The sequence below is a fragment of the Barbus barbus genome (genome assembly GCF_936440315.1).
Source record: "Barbus barbus genome assembly, chromosome: 49".
NCBI classification, from domain to species: domain Eukaryota; kingdom Metazoa; phylum Chordata; class Actinopteri; order Cypriniformes; family Cyprinidae; genus Barbus; species Barbus barbus.
The window spans coordinates 21,463,677-21,484,676 of NC_136727.1; the positions used below are offsets into that span (position 1 = coordinate 21,463,677).

The 21,000-nt window shown below is 42.8% G+C and overlaps 1 protein-coding gene across 1 annotated transcript in view; it reads right to left on the reverse strand.

Moving 5' to 3' along the window:
- LOC306867653 (uncharacterized protein) overlaps positions 1–21,000 on the reverse strand; it is a 42,056-nt gene that overhangs the window by 16,594 nt on the left and 4,462 nt on the right. The window contains exons 2-4 of the mRNA XM_079413448.1: positions 5,329–5,602; positions 5,085–5,192; positions 4,901–4,985 (exon numbers count right to left, since the gene is read on the reverse strand). Coding sequence (XP_079269574.1) covers positions 4,901–4,985; positions 5,085–5,192; positions 5,329–5,532 — 397 coding nt within the window. The 5' untranslated portion in view covers positions 5,533–5,602. The remainder of the gene's footprint in view (positions 1–4,900; positions 4,986–5,084; positions 5,193–5,328; positions 5,603–21,000) is intronic.

Genomic DNA, 21,000 nt, shown 5'->3' on the forward strand with positions numbered 1-21,000 from the left:
CAGATTGAGCCAGAGATGGCGCTCTTGGACCACCAGAGTGGACATCGCCTTCCCGAGGGACCGCGCCGCGACTTTCGTCACCCGGAGAGTGAAGTCAGTCGCCGTGCGCAGCTCCTGCATCAACCTCGGGTCAGAACTACCCTCGTGCATTTGTTTTAGGGCCTTGGCCTGGTGTACTTGCAGGATGGCCATGGCATGCAGGGCAGAGGCGGCCTGGCCCGCAGCGCTGTAAGCCTTGGCGGCGAGTGCGACCGTCAGCTTACAGGCTTTGGACGGGAGACGCGAACGATTCCTCCAAGTGGCGGCGTTTTGCGGGCACAAGTGCACCGCAACCGCTCTCTCCACCTGGGGAATATCCACGTACCCCCTGGCCGCCCCGCCATCGAGGGTAGTGAGGACAGAGGAGGGACACGAGTGGCTTCTGGCCGAGAAAGGGGCCATCCACGACTTCGTCAGCTCCTCATGCACCTCCGGGAAGAAAGGCACTGGGGCAGAGCGCGGCCGCTGGTCGCGTCCCGCCCCGATAAACCAATCGTCCAGCCGTGAAGGCTCGGGACTGGGCAGTCTGTTGACCTCCAGCCCGATACTCACGGCTGTCCAGGCAAGCATGGCCGTCAGCTCTGGGTCCGGATCGGCAGTGGCGACAACACCTGAGGGGGGCAGCCCCGCCGATCCTTCATCCTCAGAGGACGAAAGCCCATCCCCCGATGCCGCGATCGACATCTGATCCTCGGGCGGTGCACCGAATGAAATGCTGGCAGCCCCGTGGGGCGAACCAGCGAGATCACTCGGGAACCGGACAGAACAAGCGCTGCGAGAGGAGTAAGAGGTCCGCGGGGACGTGCCCGGCGGAGAAGCCCTTACTGTCACCCTCAGATCTCCCAGAGCGCCAGCCGGCGGTCCTCTGCTCGAGCCAGAGAGACCGGGGCGGGAGGCGGCAGAGGGTGCCAATCCTTTCAAAAAGGAAAGGCGAGATCGCAGCGTTGCCATGTTCATACGCCCACAACAGGCGCATGACTCATCCACAAACACATCTTCAGCGTGCTGGATGCCCAGACACTGAAGACAACGCTCGTGTCCGTCATCCGAGGACAGGAAGCGACCGCAACCAAGAGAACACAGACGGAACGGCATCTTTAAAAAGACGCGAACCGTCCAGTGTTTTAGAAATTTGCTCTTTCAGGTGAAGTGCCCAGGGGAATCGCTGCTGCAGGGACACCGCTGTCTGCACCGTGACGCCACCCAGGAACAAATTTGAGGCAGAAGGCTTTGTGGAGATCAGGCTTAGACTTCTCATCCACTCGGCTTCCGAAGCAAAAAATCTGATGAGTGGATGCACCTGTCGCAGTTTTATACCCGTATGCACGGGGAGTGGCTCAGGTATGCAAATTCCACTAGCCAAATTTCATTGGCGTTTTCTCTTATCAGAGGCAGTCGGGGCTCCCAAGTGAATCCCCTAATGTCGTCACGACATAACTCGTAGTGACCGACAGATAGGGAACTTGCATTACCTTTTCTCTACTCATTCACAAAGTGACCTTAAATACTATGTTTTCTTTGAATATAAAGGTAAGTTAAATTAAGTAAATTAAGTGTCCAAAGAAAAAAAAAGAAATATATATATATATATATATATATATATATATATATATATATATATATATACATACATACATACATACATATTGTTACGTCTTGAGACGTGTTGTGTATATGTCTTGCTTTGCTGGTCTTTCTCTTTCTCTCTTTCTCTTTTGTCCCACCCTTTAGGATAGGATTGGATCTTGCCAAAGTGATCTCCAGATCTGATTGGTGCTAATGGGACCAAGGAGAGGCAATAAAAGGATCTGCAGTACCTGAGGGGGGAGCTCTGCTCAACTTGTGATTTCCTGTTGTTGTATTGCACATGTGCTGTTGTGTTTGCTACAGTGTGTTGTTGCTGTTAGCTTACCTGTTGATCTGCCTGTTGTGTGCAGTGTGAATTTTGGTTTTGAGTTGATAAGTTGTTGTCAATCTCATTTCCACTTTTGTATATTTTGTAAAGTATTGCAAATATTCTTAATTACACTTGGAAGCTGTAGGGGGTGAGTGCCATTTTCTTTGTAAATGTTTTCTCCTGTTTTTCATTAGATAGGGAGTAAGGGTAACATTGTATTTTTATTTTGTTTTCCTTTTGTTAGGGAATTTAGTCTTTTCTGTTAGGAGCTAGCTTGGTGTTTGTTTGTTGTTTTGGCCTTTGCTCACCCTTGAAGTTGTGCTTTCACCTGTAGTTCTGTAAATAAATGTATAAAGGATCTTTTATTGTTGATTCCAGTTTATGTTGCGGCCTTACCCTAGACAGGGTCGTAACAATTGGGGGCTCGTCCGGGATATTGTAAAACTAGATTACTTGATTAGGCTTGAATCATTGGTTTGAATATTTTTAATTGGTATATATATATATATATAGCATCCCTTTTTATTCTTTGGACACTTAATTTACATAATTTACCTTACCTTTATATTCACTGATTTGCTTGGTGCATCAGCAAAATAAAGTTAACGATGTGTTGCACTGATTTATAGAAGTGTGCATCGGATACACGTGACATTTGTATCGCGATGTATCCTTTCTAACATACTTGCATCGGTAAATAAAACAATTTATTTATATAATTACTAGTGGATGCCCTAATCCATTTATTGTTTAGAAATAATAATATAAACAATATTTTATATGTAGATTGATTTCTCTTCTCTAAACTGTTTCTCAGGCGCTTTTTGTCATCACTGCTGCTGCGTGAATATGACAAATCACAACCACAACACTTCGGAGACCTGAGGAAAAGCGGGTATTAAAGTCCTTAATGTTGATCACGGCTCAAATCGATTCACCACTACAAATATATTTGTGCTGTTTAATGCATTTGAGTCCATTACTGACATGTCATGAGTATATTCTTCATCTGTAAATGTTCTTCATCAAAATGTATCCATTTTGCTGTCAGGAGTGGGCGAGTCTTACGTAAGTGAACGAGCGCTGCAGCGTGCATGCGCACTAAACAGACAGAATGCAATAATTCTCTCGAATAGGCATTTTGGCATCAGATAGGTCCTTCAAAATATTTGTTGTTGGACATTAAATGAGCCTTTTGTAGAATTTTAAACCTACATATAAGTGTATTTTTATGATAGCAGTGACTGTAAAGGGACTAGCTAATGGGTAAATAAGTAAGGAATAATTGACGACGGGCTATTGAATTATTAGAAAAATAATGCACACCCGAGGTGCTGATGAGACCACGATGCAAAGCTCGGTTGTGCATTATTTTTCTAATAATTCAACGGCCCGGAGTCAATTATTCTGCTTATACCACGGTTGCCACACCTCAAGACATCGATCAGATGATATTTCAAGGCATTCGTCTGGTTTTGTACTTAAAATGCTATTGTAAGTAGAATTAGGTTTTTTTTCCGCATCTCATTCAACGCCTCCGTTGCTAATTCCAAAAGTCATTTTAGACATAGTAATGAAGGACTGAGCCGTTGATAGCAGACGTATGCAACTATTTATATATTATATCATTCAGTCATTAGAGAGAGAGAGAGAGAGCGTGCAAATTACATAACGTCTGTGACTGTGCGTCTGTGTGTCTCTCAAAATTGTTCAGCAGCAGCATCTCTACTAAGAGTGAAACTTTAAGTTCATTTTCTTCATGAACAGTGCCGTCATTACTTCGCTTGTGAGAAATGTCATGTTGCTAAACTATTTTACATATAAAACTGATAGCACGGCTAACAACATAAGCGCATGTATCCGTGTGTGCAAACTATGTGTGTGCATCAAGGGAGAGAGTGAAGAGTATGTACTTTCCGTACATAATAAAACATAATTTTGTGGCAAAACATGGAAATAATCTCTCGTTTTTATCCTATTGCTTACTGTATTTATTTGTTTGGCCAGTGTCGTTGTAGGTTTTGGTTATTTTGCTGGTTATGTAAGCTGTAGGACCTTTAAAATAACTGAAATCATTTGGCAAAGTGATATTTCCATATAATGTGGTGCCTGGTACTACATTCGCCGTGCATTTCCCTGAAAATAATTGCACACCTTAGAATGTTGGTCAGCCAATCAGATTCAAGCATTCAACAGCCCCGTAGTATAAAACAATCTAATAAAATACTGTAAGCTAATACAGTCATAATTACTAAGCTCAGATGACTTTATATGTGTTTCTTATAGCAGTTAAAATGTACTTTTAATTTAGTGATTTTAATGCTTTAAAGAGCAATTTTAGATTATTCTAATACTCTGCTTTCTGTTCTGCTAACTATAAAAGGTACAGCTGTTATAAAACCAGAGAGAAAGGCTGCATGGCTATAATATTATGTGAGAGAGTCAGTAGTACTGTCATTGCATTCCTATTAGAGGAACTCAGCTTAACCTGACAGTTAACCTGCCCTGGACCAGGTTAGTTTTCCATCATGAGTTGCCAAAGTGACTGAGCTTGAGCTATGTTAAATTTGCTTTATTGAACCAAATAATTTGAGTCAGACTAACTGAAATAAGCCTGGCCTATTTGGTAAACTTGTTTCATGAAACAGGCATCGAGGCATTAGAAGTCAGAAGACACATAAGTTAATTTATGATTTGCTGTCTGTCTTAACCAAAGAAATAAAAGCGATCATATTTTTTCCATTGCATCGAATCGCATTGTTTTGAATCTAATCGAATTTAAATCGGATCACACTGCATCGTAATAGGGGTGAATCGCATCGCATCGCTAGCTGCTTCATATGTATATTCAGTGTATTGTATCGTTGGCTATGCATCGAGATGCGCATCGAATCAGCCTCAGTTATGGAGATGCACATCCCTAATATATATATATACACATGTACATGTACATACTATACATACCTGGTTTGGTGTCACAGATGAAGCACTTCACAGCTGCTTGTCCCTCAATACTGAACATGGTCACATTACATTTTGCTATCACTTTCTTTAAGGGAGATATTAAAAGGCTGTTAAATGGATGCACAACTCACAAAAGAAAGAGTGAAAAAGGCAGTGAATGTAAAATCTGTGATGTTCATCTCACCGTCTCTGTTTCTGTTCTAGTATTACACTGATCTAATGGTTTGGGATTCACAATGTGGCATTCAGTTTCCTCTAGGGTTATTCCTAAGATGACCTCACAAGGATCCGTCTGCACAGAAACAAGACAATTTGTAGCATTTGCACATCATTTTTTTTTTTTTAAGTTAGCTTGTTTTCTGTTGTTGAAATCTCTCTTTTAAATCTTATGAAAACATCCACAGGAAGACACTATCACAAAACCTCACCTTCTTCTCTGCACTGCGACTGTCCAGTGAGACAAATTTGAATTTGTATCCATGGTGGTGATGGTCATTAATGAACCTCTCAGCTTCTAATGTAGTAATGTTGTCCTGATCTTCTTGGCACTTATATTGCACATCAGTTCCTGTCGGGAGGCTGGCCGCGTGTAGAGCCGAAATCAAAGCTGCTAATATCACCAGCTCTCTCATGCTGCACAGGGACACAAATCTTCAACCAAGAAAAAGTCCTCCTCACTTGTCCAGACCTTAATTATATACACTGCAGGGGAAAATAAACAAACTGTTTAGTTCCAGAAATGCTTGCCAATGTAAATGACATTTAAAACAAATACAGAAGAGGGTCATGTCAAATGAAATGTCATGTCCAATGGGATAGTTAACTCAAATTAACTATTCACAGAATTCACCATAACATTGATCATTTGTTTGTCCTGCCTCCCTCATCTGTGCATGTTCAAAAACAAGGAAAAACACAGGTCAAAAACACTAAATAAAAACAGACTTGGCTTCTCTGCTGAATACAGGAAACAATGGCTGCATCCGAAATCCTAGGCAGCTGACTTGTTGCCTCTCTGCCTTATCAGGCAGTGACTTCGCAGACAGAGTTTGCAACAAAAGTGTTTTTGGACATGCTTCTGAAGCAGCGTAACAGTTTAAAAACCTAAAAAAATAGAATAAGCTTTGGTGATAACTAAGCGAATATTTAAGAATATTCGCTAGTGCAAAAAAGTGCAAAAAGTTGGTCAGAAATATACATCTACACACAAACTAACCACCAAACACAACTTTCAGATGCCATCTTTATTTTTTTGCTCAACCAACGTGGAATGGTATGCACAGAGTTGTGGGATATGTTGAATCTGCTTATGATCCTTGATGGTCATTGGAACTTCATGTCTTAAGAGACCCTTTTAGCCTTTTGACATTTGCATATAATTCACAGCCTGGCCCCACATTCTACCTTTATATGGGTGCTAAATTGCCAGTGGTTGCCCCCCCCCCACTGTCAAAAAGATGCTAGACAGAATTGACTATCTATTCTCTCCATCGGACTTCAAACACATTCCAGAGAACTAAATGACCCTTGATACCAGACACCAACTGCCTGGCTGACCAACGGACTACCTCCACGAGTACAACACACATAACACACACGCATAGAGACATTTCCTTTATTTAGACCATAATTAATAATTAGTTACAAAGGTATCTGGTATAGACATGTGTTGTTTTTATGTTTCCTTATTATATTAGCCTAGTGACCACTCGTTATTTGTATTAGTAAGCTCTAAACACTCATATTCAGGTGTATGAATGTATCTCTGGTTTAATATCTTTCAGATGTCTCTTTCTTGATATCAAAATGATCTGCTCTTTATTTCTCAAACAATGATGTGCACTGTGACCTCGTGAAATGCATCATACTATTCTTACGGTACTGTGGGAAAAATTACACCGATTGAGCAGAACAGTCATAAAACATGCAAATGAGGTGTCAAGTGAGCCAAAGAAACACTTTCTCGCTGAAACTATGTGCCTTGTTATTGGTCAAACTGACCAAAATGGGTGTTGCAGAGAAACCAGATAAAACTTCTCCCACACCCAAAAGGCAAGTTCTTCTTTGTACCTTCGGTGCCCTAGAGACACACATCACCGTGAAAACCTCGCGACTCCCCTTTTGGGGGGAGTCCGAGCTTCTGGCAGTTTTGAGCTGAGTAACTTTGGTGATTTAACTTTGGACCAATCGACCCGTGGCTGGAATGACGAAGCTTTCACTCCTAAAGGCATTCATCAAGAATCTACGCATTATACATGCAGCAGGACACTTTACTCAGCATCAACAAACCAGTGCAAGTAACCGCTTGTTAACTATTTAGATGCGCTTCTAGGCTTCGACCCCTTTTGATTAAGGTGATGTAATTCTTTGATGGTTCTAACAGGTTGTGTTTAGCTGATGTGCAAATCCTGCCATTATGCTCTCTCTTGGAGGTGAGCACTCTCTCTCTTTCTCTCTCTCTCTCTCCATGCCTTCCTTCCGTTGGCATCTATGTTTAATGTATGCATGTTTGTGTTCAGTTCAATGTTACATGTTCCCCTGTAGTGTAGTTTAATAAACATTCATATGTATTCACACTTGGTCGGCTATGGCTGCAGCTCACAGAAACGAGGTCACTTTAACATTCCGGTTTTGTTACATGCTAATGAGCGATGTATTAGTAAGGAAATAATTTTCCTTAGAGTCAATAGAAGATTAAAACTGTCCGTACTGCGGACAAACAAATCATTTTATTATACTATTAATGCTACAGTTCATTCCTGAAGATGAATATATAATTGATAACAACCAGTTATGATTAATTATATTCATCTCACTTTGAGCAAATTTGTTACAGTTTTGGTGGAGGACGCGTGGGCAACGTTTTAAACCTGGTTCTGAGAGCAGACTCAGTAACAATGGAGTGTTTCTTATGTGTGTTTATTCAAACTATCCAACTGCGTCTTTTTGTGAATGAATGTGTAGGCTACACGCCCACTTTACGTGCCTTAACAGTTCTCGAGTTTCTCACTAAGAAACCAGTCACTGTTAATGACTTAAATTAACTGCAGTTTATAAATTAGACCCTATAAAACAACCAAACCGTTTATAGCGTGTCTTAATGCTATTTTATCCGCCCTAAACTGAGCAGAAAAAAAAAGAAGATAACGAGCAATGTTCCTCGCTTATCTTAAAATTAAGGCCTTATTATGTATAGCTAGATTGATGGCATTGTTCCAATGCCATACAACAAGACTATTATTCCCGTGGGTTTAATCATTAGTGTAGCTAACTAATGCATGCCCCCTCGCCCGATCACGGAGCAAAATTAATCTTAGAATACTGCAGGTCAATGTCGGATTAATGATAACTGGGAGTCAAAATCTTGATGAAGTAATTGTTGCAACTATTGCAAAAGTCCCATATATCTGGCGAAGAAAACCCAGATCGGCAGCGCGTATAAATAGTTTTATATTAAGTTTAACTGATGTTGGGCGAAAAATCCCCACTTTCAGTTTTGAACAGCATAAGCCCCATATCTGACTAGCACCTCTCAGATTGGCAGCGCATAGAGTTTTAGATTAAATCTATTTAATATTGGGCAAAGAAAATCCCCACTTTCGGGGTTTTGTTTTAAACTGTGTAAGTCTCTCCTGAACAGATAAAATCTCTTCAGGATAGCGGCTTCAGTTTAGCTGTGTGATGAGAAGAAAAAATCTCACTACAGTTTTTGGTACGTCGTCTGTTTATTGTCGCATATCATTGCATTCATATTAATCCATTGATGTGATGCAATTGATGGTCGATTTAATGGTGTAATGCTTTGCCATTGCCTGTGAAGTGAACGCGCTGTGTAAGTTATGAATGAAGTGTGAACGACAGACTGAGCGCAAGATTCCCATGCATGTTTACATCCGGCTCACATGCTCCGTGCACACTGGCTGTTAAGCGCGCATCGGTTTCTTAACAACGTCTGACCCCAGAAAGCGATAGCGAGGCCTTTCCGGTTCAAACTCAAGACGGCACACACGTCACAGACTAATGTAAACAGACCAATGCATGTAGCCGAAGCTAACGACCCTACATGGATAGAAGCTAAAGCCCTTACCTCAGCTGTTAGCTGTTAGCATCTGACTAACACTTAGAGAGACAGTGTGTGTAAAGTGTAACAGTTCCCTTCCTCCCTCTACACTTTCTTTCTGTTCCATCTTCTGTTGGGCTGTCAATTACTTTGGTCTCCCCCACATGCTTTTGTTTATTTGTGTATTTTATTTTTACTGTGTTAATTGCAACAATTATTTATTTATTTTATTTGGGTTTATTTTATTTAATCTACTCCAGTCTGAAGTTAAGTCTAGCTACACCTATTGAGAAAAATTGAATTTACTTTTAAATCTATTTAAAAAAAATCCATTTACTTTCCTAAGCAATTAGGACATTTTAACTAGGTTTCTAATGTTCAGTTCTACTTAGTTACCCTTTTCCTCTCCTTCCCTTATAGCCATAGGCATAAGCATAGGCAATGCTAGCCATCGCGGTGCACAATGAGCCCTCAAATCTATTAGTGGCCCACCGCCACCGGCATCAAGCTGCTTCATGTATCCTAGATGCTTAATCTTTCTGGTGTCCCCTCTCAATGTTCCCTGTTAGGTAAAATGCCCCCTGGGGCTTGGGCAGTGAGCTGACGAATCATCCATGGGAGCTCTCGGTGACTGGACTCCTCTGTCTGACCTACCCGACATGTACTGGGGGAGGGGGGGGGGGGTTGCCTCAGATACCTCTTACCCTGTACTCCGGGAGGCAACACGCAGCACGACATCAGCAATGGGGTACCTCAAGTGTTGTATCGACCATACTGAATGACAAGATGGCGCCGCTGTGTTCGGACGCCGTTCGGGTCGCTCCGCTGAGATTTTGCTTCAACTTTCTTTTTTACTTAGTTTTACTTTCTCTTTTTACACATCTCACGTCGGCACTGATCACCTACAACATAGAAACACTTTTGGACATTGGAAACCGCTACACCAACCTGCTTCAGGACACTTTATCCATGAATCCTGCATGGCCTCTGGAGATTCTTCGGAACGCGGAGATAAACAATACCCCTCCGAGGCGACGGATCAAGAAACACCGCGGGAAGCGCGCTGGAATTCGAGTCAGACTCAGGAAAAGGGCTCACAATCCTCCTCTTCCAAGCATTCTCCTCGCTAATGTCCAATCCTTGGAGAATAAGATGGACGATCTTAGAGCCAGGATTAGTTTCCAACGGGACATAAGGGACTGTAACATCCTTTGTTTGTCAGAAACTTGGCTTTCGTCCTCGGTCCCGGACACTGCTGTAATGCCGAGTGATAACTTCTCTGTCTTTCGGACGGACAGAACAGCAGAGGCCGGTAAATCCAGGGGTGGAGGAGTATGTTTCATGATCAACAAGAAATGGTGTGATCCCAGGAATATCTCCATTCTGTCACGTTCCTGCTCGCCTCATCTGTAACATCTTTCCGTTATTTGCCGCCCATTTTATCTGCCCCGGGAGTTTTCATCGATCATTGTTACTGCTGTGTACATTCCACCACAGGCGGACACCGGCTTGGCTTTGTCTAAACTTCACGATGTGCTCAGCGGCTACATTAACAAACATCCTGACGCTGCCTTCATCATCGCGGGGGACTTTAACAAAGCCAACCTCAGACAGGTCATGCCGAACTTCCATCAACACGTATCCTGTCCAACTAGAGGACCAAACACACTGGATCATTGCTACACTCAGTTCAAGGATGCCTACAAAGCCCGCTCCCTACCGGCTTTTGGCAAATCGGACCATGCCGCCATTTTTCTAACACCGGGATACAAACAAAGGCTCGTTCAGGAACCTCCGGTGCAGAGAGTAGTGACGCGCTGGTCCTCCCACTCAGAGACTATGCTGCAGGCGGCGCTTGATGACGTCGACTGGGACATGTTCCGGGCGAGTTCTTCTGACGTCAGCGAGTTCACGGATGTAGCATTAAGCTTCGTAAACATGCTAACCGAGCAAGCTACAGAAACAATAACGATAAGGACATTCTCCAATCAGAAACCGTGGGTGGACAGAACAATCCGTGCCGCGGTTAACACACGCACTGCCGCTTACAATGAGGCTCTTCTGTCTGGGAATACGAGCGTGTACAAAGCATCGTGCTATGCTCTCCGTCGTGCAGTATGAGCCGCTAAACACAGATACAGAGAGAGAATTGAGTCTCATTTCCAGCTCAACGACTCTCGACGGATGTGGCAGGGACTGAGGACCATCTGTGACTTCGGAAACAAATCCTCCGCGGAGGTGAGAGCAGATCCGTTGCTGGCTGACAAGTTAAACATTTCTACGGCCGCTTCGATGGCAACGGCGGCGGCGCGTCTCTGCCGACCAGCGCGTCAGGAAGCAGCAGGCAGAGCAGCGATGATCCTGTAATCACCGTGTCGGAGGATGAGGTTCGGAGGGCACTAAAGAGAGTGAACGTCAGGAAAGCAGCCGGACCTGATGGGATAACCGGCCGTGTTCTGAGGTCCTGCGCCGATCAGCTCGCTGGTTTGTTCACGTCTATCTTTAATGAGTCCCTTGCTACCTCCGTGGTTCCCACTTCATTCAAAAAATCCATTATTATTCCTGTGCCAAAGAACAATAAACCCTCTTGCCTGAATGACTATCGCCCAGTTGCCCTCACATCTATAGTCATGAAGGTTTTTGAGAGACTTGTAAAGAGCCACATTTGCTCCTCCATCCCTGATACTCTGGACCCTCTTCAGTTAGCCTATCGCCCAAACAGATCCACGGACGATGCCATTTCTCACGTTCTCCTCTCTTCCCTCACACACTTGGACAGCAACAATGGGAATTATGTAAGGCTGCTATTCATTGACTATAGCTCAGCTTTCAACACTATAGTCCCCATCAAGCTGGCATCTAAACTCACAGACCTCGGCCTAAACTCCTCACTCTTTGACTGGATTCAAGACTTCCTCACCGGCAGACCTCAAGTGGTGAAAGTTGGCCAGTTCACCTCAAACTCCATCACTCTGAACATAGGAGCCCCACAGGGCTGTGTCCTGAGTCCTCTCCTCTACTCTCTCTACACGCATGACTGCGTGTCCTCTCACAGCTCCACATCTATTGTCAAATTCGCTGATGATACTGTGGTTCTGGGCCTCATCTCCAACAACGATTAGACCGCATACTTGGATGAGGTAGAGAGTCTCACATCATGGTGCCAGGACAACTGTCTCTCTCTGAATGTGAGCAAAACTAAAGAGCTGATCATGGACTTTAGGAAGAGACAGCAGCAGCCCTACACTCCTCTTATGATCAGTGGGACCCCTGTGGAGAGGGTGAGTAGCTTCAAGTACCTCGGTGTAAACATCTCCGAGAACCTGACTTGGACTACACACATCTAAACGCAGGTCAAGAAAGCCAGGCAAAGACTGTACCATCTGCGACAGCTGAGGAAATTCAGGGTCTCACCAGCAATCCTGAAAACTTTCTATTCAGGGACCATAGAAAGTGTATTGACTCAGTGCATCTCATTGTGGTATGGAAACAGCTCCAATCAGGACTGCAAAGCACTACAGAGAGTTGTGCGCTTAGCTGAGCGCATCTCAGGGTCTGCTCTCCCCTCTCTGCAGGACATCTACCTCAAACGCTGCAAAAATAGAGCTGTTAAAATCTTCAAGGACTCAAATCACCCTGGTAACCGACTATTCACTTTGCTTCCATCTGGTAAGCGCTTCCGTAGCCTGATGGCAAAAACTGAGAGACTTAGGAGGAGCTTCTTCCCCCAGGCCATCAGGCTCCTAAACTCTAACTCTGTGTCATAACATCACTTGACTCCATGTAAATATCACCATATCAATAAGCTATTCATAATTTTTCTCTACCTCATATTGCTGCTATTTAAATACCCTGTACAACTTTTTTGCACATTATTTTTGCACATTCCTCTTATTACTATTTAAGTCAACAACATACTGACCTGCACATTTATATTTATATTTTTTATCTTATCTTTTATTTTATTTTATTCTTTTATTTTATTTTTTCTACTTTTCTTCTCTTAATATTTGTATACTTTATAATTGCACTGTCCTTGGAGCGGACCTGACCTACATTTCACTGCTGGTTATACTCTGTATAATTGTGTATGTGACAAATAAAACTCTTGAATCTTGAACATAAGGGCAATTTTGGTTAATTACCATGTGAAGTTACATGGTGGTCCACCCTCTTGAAAGGAGCAAACTCATCCATAGCTTGAGGCCCAAAAGGGGGGTCCGTGTAACTTGTGACCCACAGGCGAAACCCGATTTTGGCTGTGTCAGCTAGTTGTTGGCCCTCCCTCACTTGAGTGGCACAACATTGTGCCAAAAGTCATTTGCTGTTTGAGTGGTTGCCATCGGGTGCCATGGGTGCGGGTGATCAGGAGCCCCTGCAGTTGCGTGCTCGGGAGAGTCAAGGGGGCTGGCCCAACCATTGGGGTTTACCCAGGTGACCTCAGCTCACCACCAAGCCTAACAACACCTACGATATAGCCATTCACTCAACGTAGCACATAACCCCAAATATTTTAGCTCACTAAATCTGTACGGACTTGCATTGGTTTTTGTTGTGCTTTTCCCTCTCCACCTGTGTTCCACCTGTGTTCAGATCATCCAACCCTGCCACCCACCTGATGAGCCAAAGGCTTGGCTGAGCGCTGCAACAGATGTCCTCCGGTCCGGGACCACTCCTGATCTACAGCACCTGAGCGAAACAGCTGGATGACAACCTGAACTGGCAGACAGACCATGATCAAACCAATGGCCTCCCCAGCAGGGCAAAAAGGATATATCAGACTATCAGACTCCTTTTAACTACGAGTGGCATGAGAAACCAACAACCCAGCAGAAAGCCCTCCTACTAAGATAAATTCCCAGATCGTGGCAAACGGTCTCTCAACACAGAGACATCCATCCTAACACCAGATGGTCATATGACCCAAACAGCACATCAGCAGACAGCTGATCACCCACAACAAGCCAAAATACACACACGGCCAACTCCCCTGCGCCTGACCATCAGCTCCATCAGACTGTACACCCTGTGTACATAACCCAAATGGACACAGGCTCTCTTTTCACCAACATGGACCTGATTTTGAGCCCAATGGACTTTAAGCATTCATAGAATTGGCCTCAAGTGCGGGAACGTTCACATTTCCAGCCAGCCAACTCATCTGAAGTGCACTGCCAGGTCACAAAGATCAGGCTTGACATCTCAGCTGGTCACAAGAATTCAGTCTCAAGGTCAGACCAGCCCACGACCCAGACTCCTCCTGCCCTTACATCTTGAAAGGCACATCACGGTGATAGATGCTTTATCAGAAAGTCAACACAGTTCCCAACCAGCAGGAACAGCATAGCCGTGATGGTGCCGGTCCCAAGCACCAGACAGAGCACTGAGCAACAAACCTGAAATCTCACCAGCAGAAACCCTCTTGACACGTCCCAGGTCTTCTCAGAGCTGAACAGTGTGGCTATACCTGAGACAGTAGAGATCTTTAGTATTCTAAAGGAGCTCTTTCAGAGGAGGCCCGTAAAGGAGAAAAAAATGGACAGTTCAGACTCCTTATAAGTGGGAGAACTGAAATGGATGACTGCCCAAAATGCCCGCCAGCTGAACACTCACCCAGATCTCTGCTAACCAGCCACATCGCCAAATAATGGCATCACCCAGCCACTTCAGCTGATGGCTGCACATCCAGGATGATCCAACACCTGTCAGCATACCGGTCACCGCACAAATCCGGTACTAAGACTCCTGAGGAACCCAATTAAAAAGAAGGGAAACCAGGAAACAGCATGTTGGAAAACAAGGCGAGACTTAGAGCTCTGGTGACACTGGAGTAAATCCAACTTTTATGTCACTTTCAACTTTTTGCCAGACCCTAATCTGATGCTCAGAAACAGAACTGAACTCTTAAGGCCCAAAGGTGTGCACTGAACATGCAGCAATACATGCATACCACCTTCTCAGTGATAAAGAGCTGCTGGGTCACATTGAGTCTTTGCTTAAATTGAGACAGCCGAAACCCCGGGCTGAAGTGCGAGAACCCCTGCCAATCCAACCAGACAGGTCACCTAGACAGACTGTCAGGTCACCTGACACGCTTCAAGGCACTCACCGAGCACACACCAGACCAGCCTTCGCAAGCAAGTGCACAAGTTTCTTATGAGGTCCTGTTGTCAACCATAGTGACTGCCAAAGTCACCTGTGTCTTAACTTGAAGTAAAATAACCAATGCTCAACCTGCTACTCCTTGGTTCTTGCAACCCCTGGGGAAGCCCTGTAAAGTGCAAGAACTTCCGGCCAGACCACACCAGACGTTTACTCTGGTAAAAATATGAGACTGCAGTACCAGCATACACAATAGGGGAACAGACAGCGACAGTGTGACACACAGACAGCGTGGCCAAACCCTCAACCACACACCTTCAAAGGAAGGGAGGGAACCTGGCCCCACTCTGAGCCACACCCCCTTTTCTAAGAGACATCCTGTACCTGCCTACAACTGCTAGTGCCTAAGCTGCTCCTCACAAGAGGCAATGATGCAGAGCTAATGTCAACTATGTGGACTCACTAAAGACCACATTACATCATCAAACTCAAATGGCATATGCACTCTACACCATGCCTGATTTACTCTCATCCCAAGGAGTTTCATCTGACAGCTGGATTCACCAACTACTGCCTTAGTCCTGGTCTATACCAACAAATGGCCAGAGCTAAAGGGGGGTTGCCCACTTCAGCAGAACACTGCTCCCAAACTTCATGAACCACCCAGCGATTCTCCAGTTCAATGGAACATGGAAAGTGATCACAAAAACGTGCCGCCAACCTGTAACGGACCTCAACAGCCAAAGTAGCCGTACAGAGGACCAAAGCACCCAAAGGTTAATGTAGGCCCACAATGCACTATGTGCTGGACACCACAGTACCAGAGACACTTTTGAGACACTAAAACAAGTGGCATACAGGGCTGGCATACAGCAAGATGTGGTGGAATACTTTTAATATTCTGAGTAATAGTCACGATTCGGAAGAGACTTCTGACACACGACTCAAGCCAGAATCACCACCACGGGGAGCTAAACAAGGCCATCAGTTCCCTAAGCTACGCCTTCACAGCCCAGCTGACACTAAGCGACGAGCACAGCACCCATCGTCAGAAGGAGCTGACACATGCACAAAGCCACATAGACAAGCTGGCAGTGAAAGTCCAGGATGATTTCAGGCATCAGACCACTGAGTTCCTGAGAGAGCTATTGCACATCTCACGCTGCTCAGACAAGCTCGAAGTGAACACCCAGGATAAACTCAAGGTACTAGATGGAGTGAAGCAGGAAACAAAGGAAAAATGTAACCGCTCCAAGAAGCCCTTGCAGTTGCTAAACGTGACCGACAAGAACTAAAGGCTTCCCATAAAGACATGAGAAGACATCTACAATCTGCACAACAGCTACTAGAGAAAGCAAAAACTGACTTTAAAAAAAGGCTCTAAAATAAACGCTCTGGAAGACCACCTGAAAAGGAATTATAGCCAAGAAAAGCGGAGCCCTCATCAGCATCACCATCACTGAGCAGAACGGAGTCCCCCATCCAAGAATTGCTACACAATGGAAGAAGTGACTGGCTGCAAACCAAAGCATTGCCAGCCTTCGCCACAGAACTCTTCCCTTCTAAAAAAAGAAGAAAGTTCTCCATGCAGACCCAAAACTGCACATGAGACGACTCTTAAAGACCTTGACAAACTGGCTAAAACATACCCGAACACGACAGAAGTCCAAGATATCCAGAAGTGGAAGTTCACGCGACTGACAGAAACAGGTTACACCTCCTCAGACCCACATCCAGTCCTGAGAGTCAATGTGGTGCAAAGGTCCATGAACAGGTGCACGGCTGCACTTCCTCTGACCTTCAAACGGAACCATCGGATAAGAGGGACCCAGGCAGCGACAGTGCTGAGCCTGACCAAGGTTGACACCCAAGTTGGTTGCAAAAAATCCAAAGGCTGAGGAAAATTAGAAACCACCTGTCATCCGTCCTGATCCACCTGCCATTTGACCATCATGATCCACTGTTGTCTGAAGATGTCTCCAGGTGAACCAAAAGGAGGGATATTCTGTAGCATCTGCTTATGATCCTTGAGGGTCATTGGATCCCTTCGACCCCTTTTGATTAAGGTGATGTAATTCTTTGCTGGTTCTAACAGGTTGTGTTTAGCTGATGTGCAAATCCTGCCATTATGCTCTCTCTTGCGGGCGAGCGCTCTCTCGCTCTCTCTCTCTCTCTCTCTCGCTCTCTCTCTCAATGCCTTCCTTCCGTTGGCATCTATGTTTAATGTGTGTATGTTTGTGTTTAGTTCAATGTTACATGTTCCCCTGTAGTGTAGTTTAATAAACATCCATATGCATTCACACTTGTTTGTCTGTGTCTGCAGCTCACAGAAATGAGGTCACTTTAACATTACGGTTTTGTTACATGCTAATGAGCGATGTATTAGTAAGGAAAGTCAATAGACAATTAAAACTGTCCGTACTGCGGACGAACAAATCATTTTATTGTACTATTAATGCTACAGTTAATTCCTGAAAATGATTATGATTAATTATGTTCATCTCACTTTGAGCTAATTTGTTACAGATATCAAAGGCAGCAAAGGATACATCTATGTAGCCTTCATTTACCAGAAATGTACCTCAGGAAAGCAGGTATTTCTTTAATGATTTTTTAAACCACATTTTACTTGTAAATGAGTTACATGTAATGTCCGATGGCAATTCATTACATATTTTCATTCCTCTATACATTGCAGTCCGTTGCTTTGCATTAATTTTTGAAACAGGAAGCAATCCTATCTTTTTGATGCATGCCTGGTGTTAAAATGATCTCTGTAAACCCTGACCCGCTTCTGTATTTGTTTTAGGGGTGATCTCTGTAAACCCTTGAATCATGCAAGTTCATTGAAATCGCCCCCCAGCAGCGAGCCATTGAACCAGCATCTATGGTTTTAACCTGATCTCGGATCAGTTTCATCAATTTGTAGACATTTTTAACGAGACATTTGTTTAATTAAAAGGATGAGAAGTAGTTAATGGTCTCTTACTGGCCTTTATATACAAACTGTCCATAAAACAAACAAAGCAACCCCTGCAAATTAATATAAAATATTTTTAAAAACCACATATTATATAGATACTTATTTAATGGTATTGTATTATTTTTATTGCATTTACTATATTATACTTTCAATAAAACATTTGCAATGGGTTTTTTTAAAGCTGTTTTTATGCATGTTTTAGACTGAGTTTTTTTTTTTTTTTTTTGCATTTACATGCTTTTGACCAGCAGGCATCAATATTGACACGAATCCTGGTCATGAACTTCCATTCGTTCACCACCAGAGGTCTCCCGCTCACCACATGGACTCTTGCACTACACTACTGGCTCTTCACCATTGGACTACAGTTCCCATCATCCATTGCACTGACGTCACGCAGCTGATTTCACTGATCACACAATCACACACGCTTTATGAGCCTTGGACTTCCTTTCTGTCATTGCTGAGTATTGTTTAGTGTATATCCTAGCAATGGCTACTCTACGAAGTCCTCTCAGTAGTTATAGTCTTGCCTCGTTAGTTTTCTTGTGTTTGATACCTGCCCGTGTTTCCTGGATTAACCCTTTACCTTGCCGTTCGGACCTGGTTTGCACCTCGTTTGGATTATTGCTGTGTAGCTAGATTATCTCTCTTTGCCTTGCCCCTGTTGGATATTGTTTGCTGATCGAAGACCCACGCTTGCCCAAGAACTACTCTTTGTCTTGCCATATATATATATATATATATATATATGTATGTATATATATATACTGTATATATATTCCTGTTTGACCCATGCTTGTCTGATGACTACGCGTGTTAATAAAGCTCAGCAAATGGATCCGCTTGCCTCTTGTCTCGTCGGCTCCGTAACAACTATTATGTGGTGTTTCAAGCGCTTTGAAACACTGAATCATTTTGTGAAGCAATTCGTTCAATTGATTCAAAAATTAATTTCTTCCATCACTAGATAAAAGTGATGTTTTAATCTGGCAATTTGATGGATTATAAAAACACTTTGCATACAAGACATTTTAAACATCTGTGTGATTTAGATGCAAACATTCATTAAGAATCAGCATATGAATCTCAACAATGGCTACAATAAGCAAAAATCCTCATGCTGCAGTGCATTCTGGATGCACCAATCAAAACTCATTCATGGCTCCCAGAATGCACTGCAACATAAATTATGCACCTGAATTATCTTAGTATTTTCTTGTATTCTTACTATTTGCTGTAATTTTTGCTATTTTGTTGTGACTTTTTAGTAGCTTGTTTTGTGATGTTCAAATATCTGTGTATCTGAATAGTCTGTTCACTGTCACCATTGTTGAGATTCATATGCCGATTCTTCATGTCTATATGTGACAATAACAAATTACACTTTTTGTATATTTGAAAAATTGTTCACATTGTCAAAAACTTAATCTGAAGAAATAAAGGTCTATTATGGGCTATGTCAAATGTAAGTCAGTCAACCAAACTACGACACAATTTTGTCAGCATCAAGCAGCTAATATTAGGGATGGGCGATACCACTTATTTTATTTTTGGTCCGATACCGGTGTTTTCAAGCCCAGTATCATCGATACCGATACCTCGACTAAACTGATCTTTTAAATTATTTAAAAAATATAATCAGTAATTTTACTCAATATTAGATTTTTTTTTTTTACACTTCATAGGCTTTTTTTGTTTTGTTTTTTGTTTACACTGTCAGAAATAAAATAAATTGTATTTCAGCCCTTTACTGGGGCAGTAACCTCAAAGGTGCACCTACCCTAAAAGGGAGCATATTAGTACCATACAAGTATGCATGCTTTAATGGTAGATAACAAATGTGCACCTTTGAGGGTACCTCATGAAAAATAAACATGGTGTTACATAAGTACTAAAATTATTATTATTATGATAAATTTGTGGTTACTGCAGTTTTACTACAAATACTGTGGTAAACTGTAGTTACTTTAATAAAACCATGGTTAATTTTTGTAAAAGGCTCCCAGGCTGCTGTACTTCTAAAGGTGAAACTTTAGCATATTTTTTTATTAACAGCAATTACAGAACCTAACACAATCCATTTGAACTTTTAACAACCAGTTTAAATAAATTTACTTGCACAAACTAGCCTATTTAAAATAAATATTACATAAACCAAGTTTGGGGTAAGATTTTGTAATATTTTTTAAATAAACCTTATGCTCGCCAAGGTTGCACTTATTTGAACAAAAATACAGTAAAAAGAGCAATATTGTGAAATATAACCATTAAAATGACTATTTTCTATTTTAATATATTTTAAAATGTCATTTAAAATGCCTTTGTGATCAAAGCTCATTACTCCAGTGTTCAGTGTCAAATGATCCTTCAGAAAAATAATTATATAATTTGCTGCTCAAGAAGCATTTCTTATTATTGTTACTTCATATTTGTGTGGAAACCGTGATGCATTTTTCAGAATTAATTTTATACATAGTAACAATGATATGTAATGTAATAATGTGGCAATGGTTTATAAAGATCTACTTATGCTTCTGATGCTTTTGGGAAACGCAGCTCTATTTGAACAAACACTGTGACTAAGCCATGCGTCAGCAGCGAACGCTGTCCGTGATTGACTGTTTCCTGCCCTTGTATTGTGGATTAACCTTTTCGGACTCTTTGTATACCTTGTTTGGATTTTTGCTCAGGTGATAGGACTACCCCTCTTCTCAAGCCCTCTGGATATCGTTTGCCGATCTAAGACCCACGCTTGCCCTAAGGATTATTCCGTGTCTTGCCCCTGCCATACCTGTTTGCTGTTTATTGAACTATGCCTGTTTATGACCACGCCTTTGAATAAAGCTTGCACATGGATCCACACGTCTTACACTTGGCCGTCCCTTTACAGAATACTCGGCCACACAAGGATCCAGCAACTTTTCAGATCAACATTTCTCAGGTATGGATACA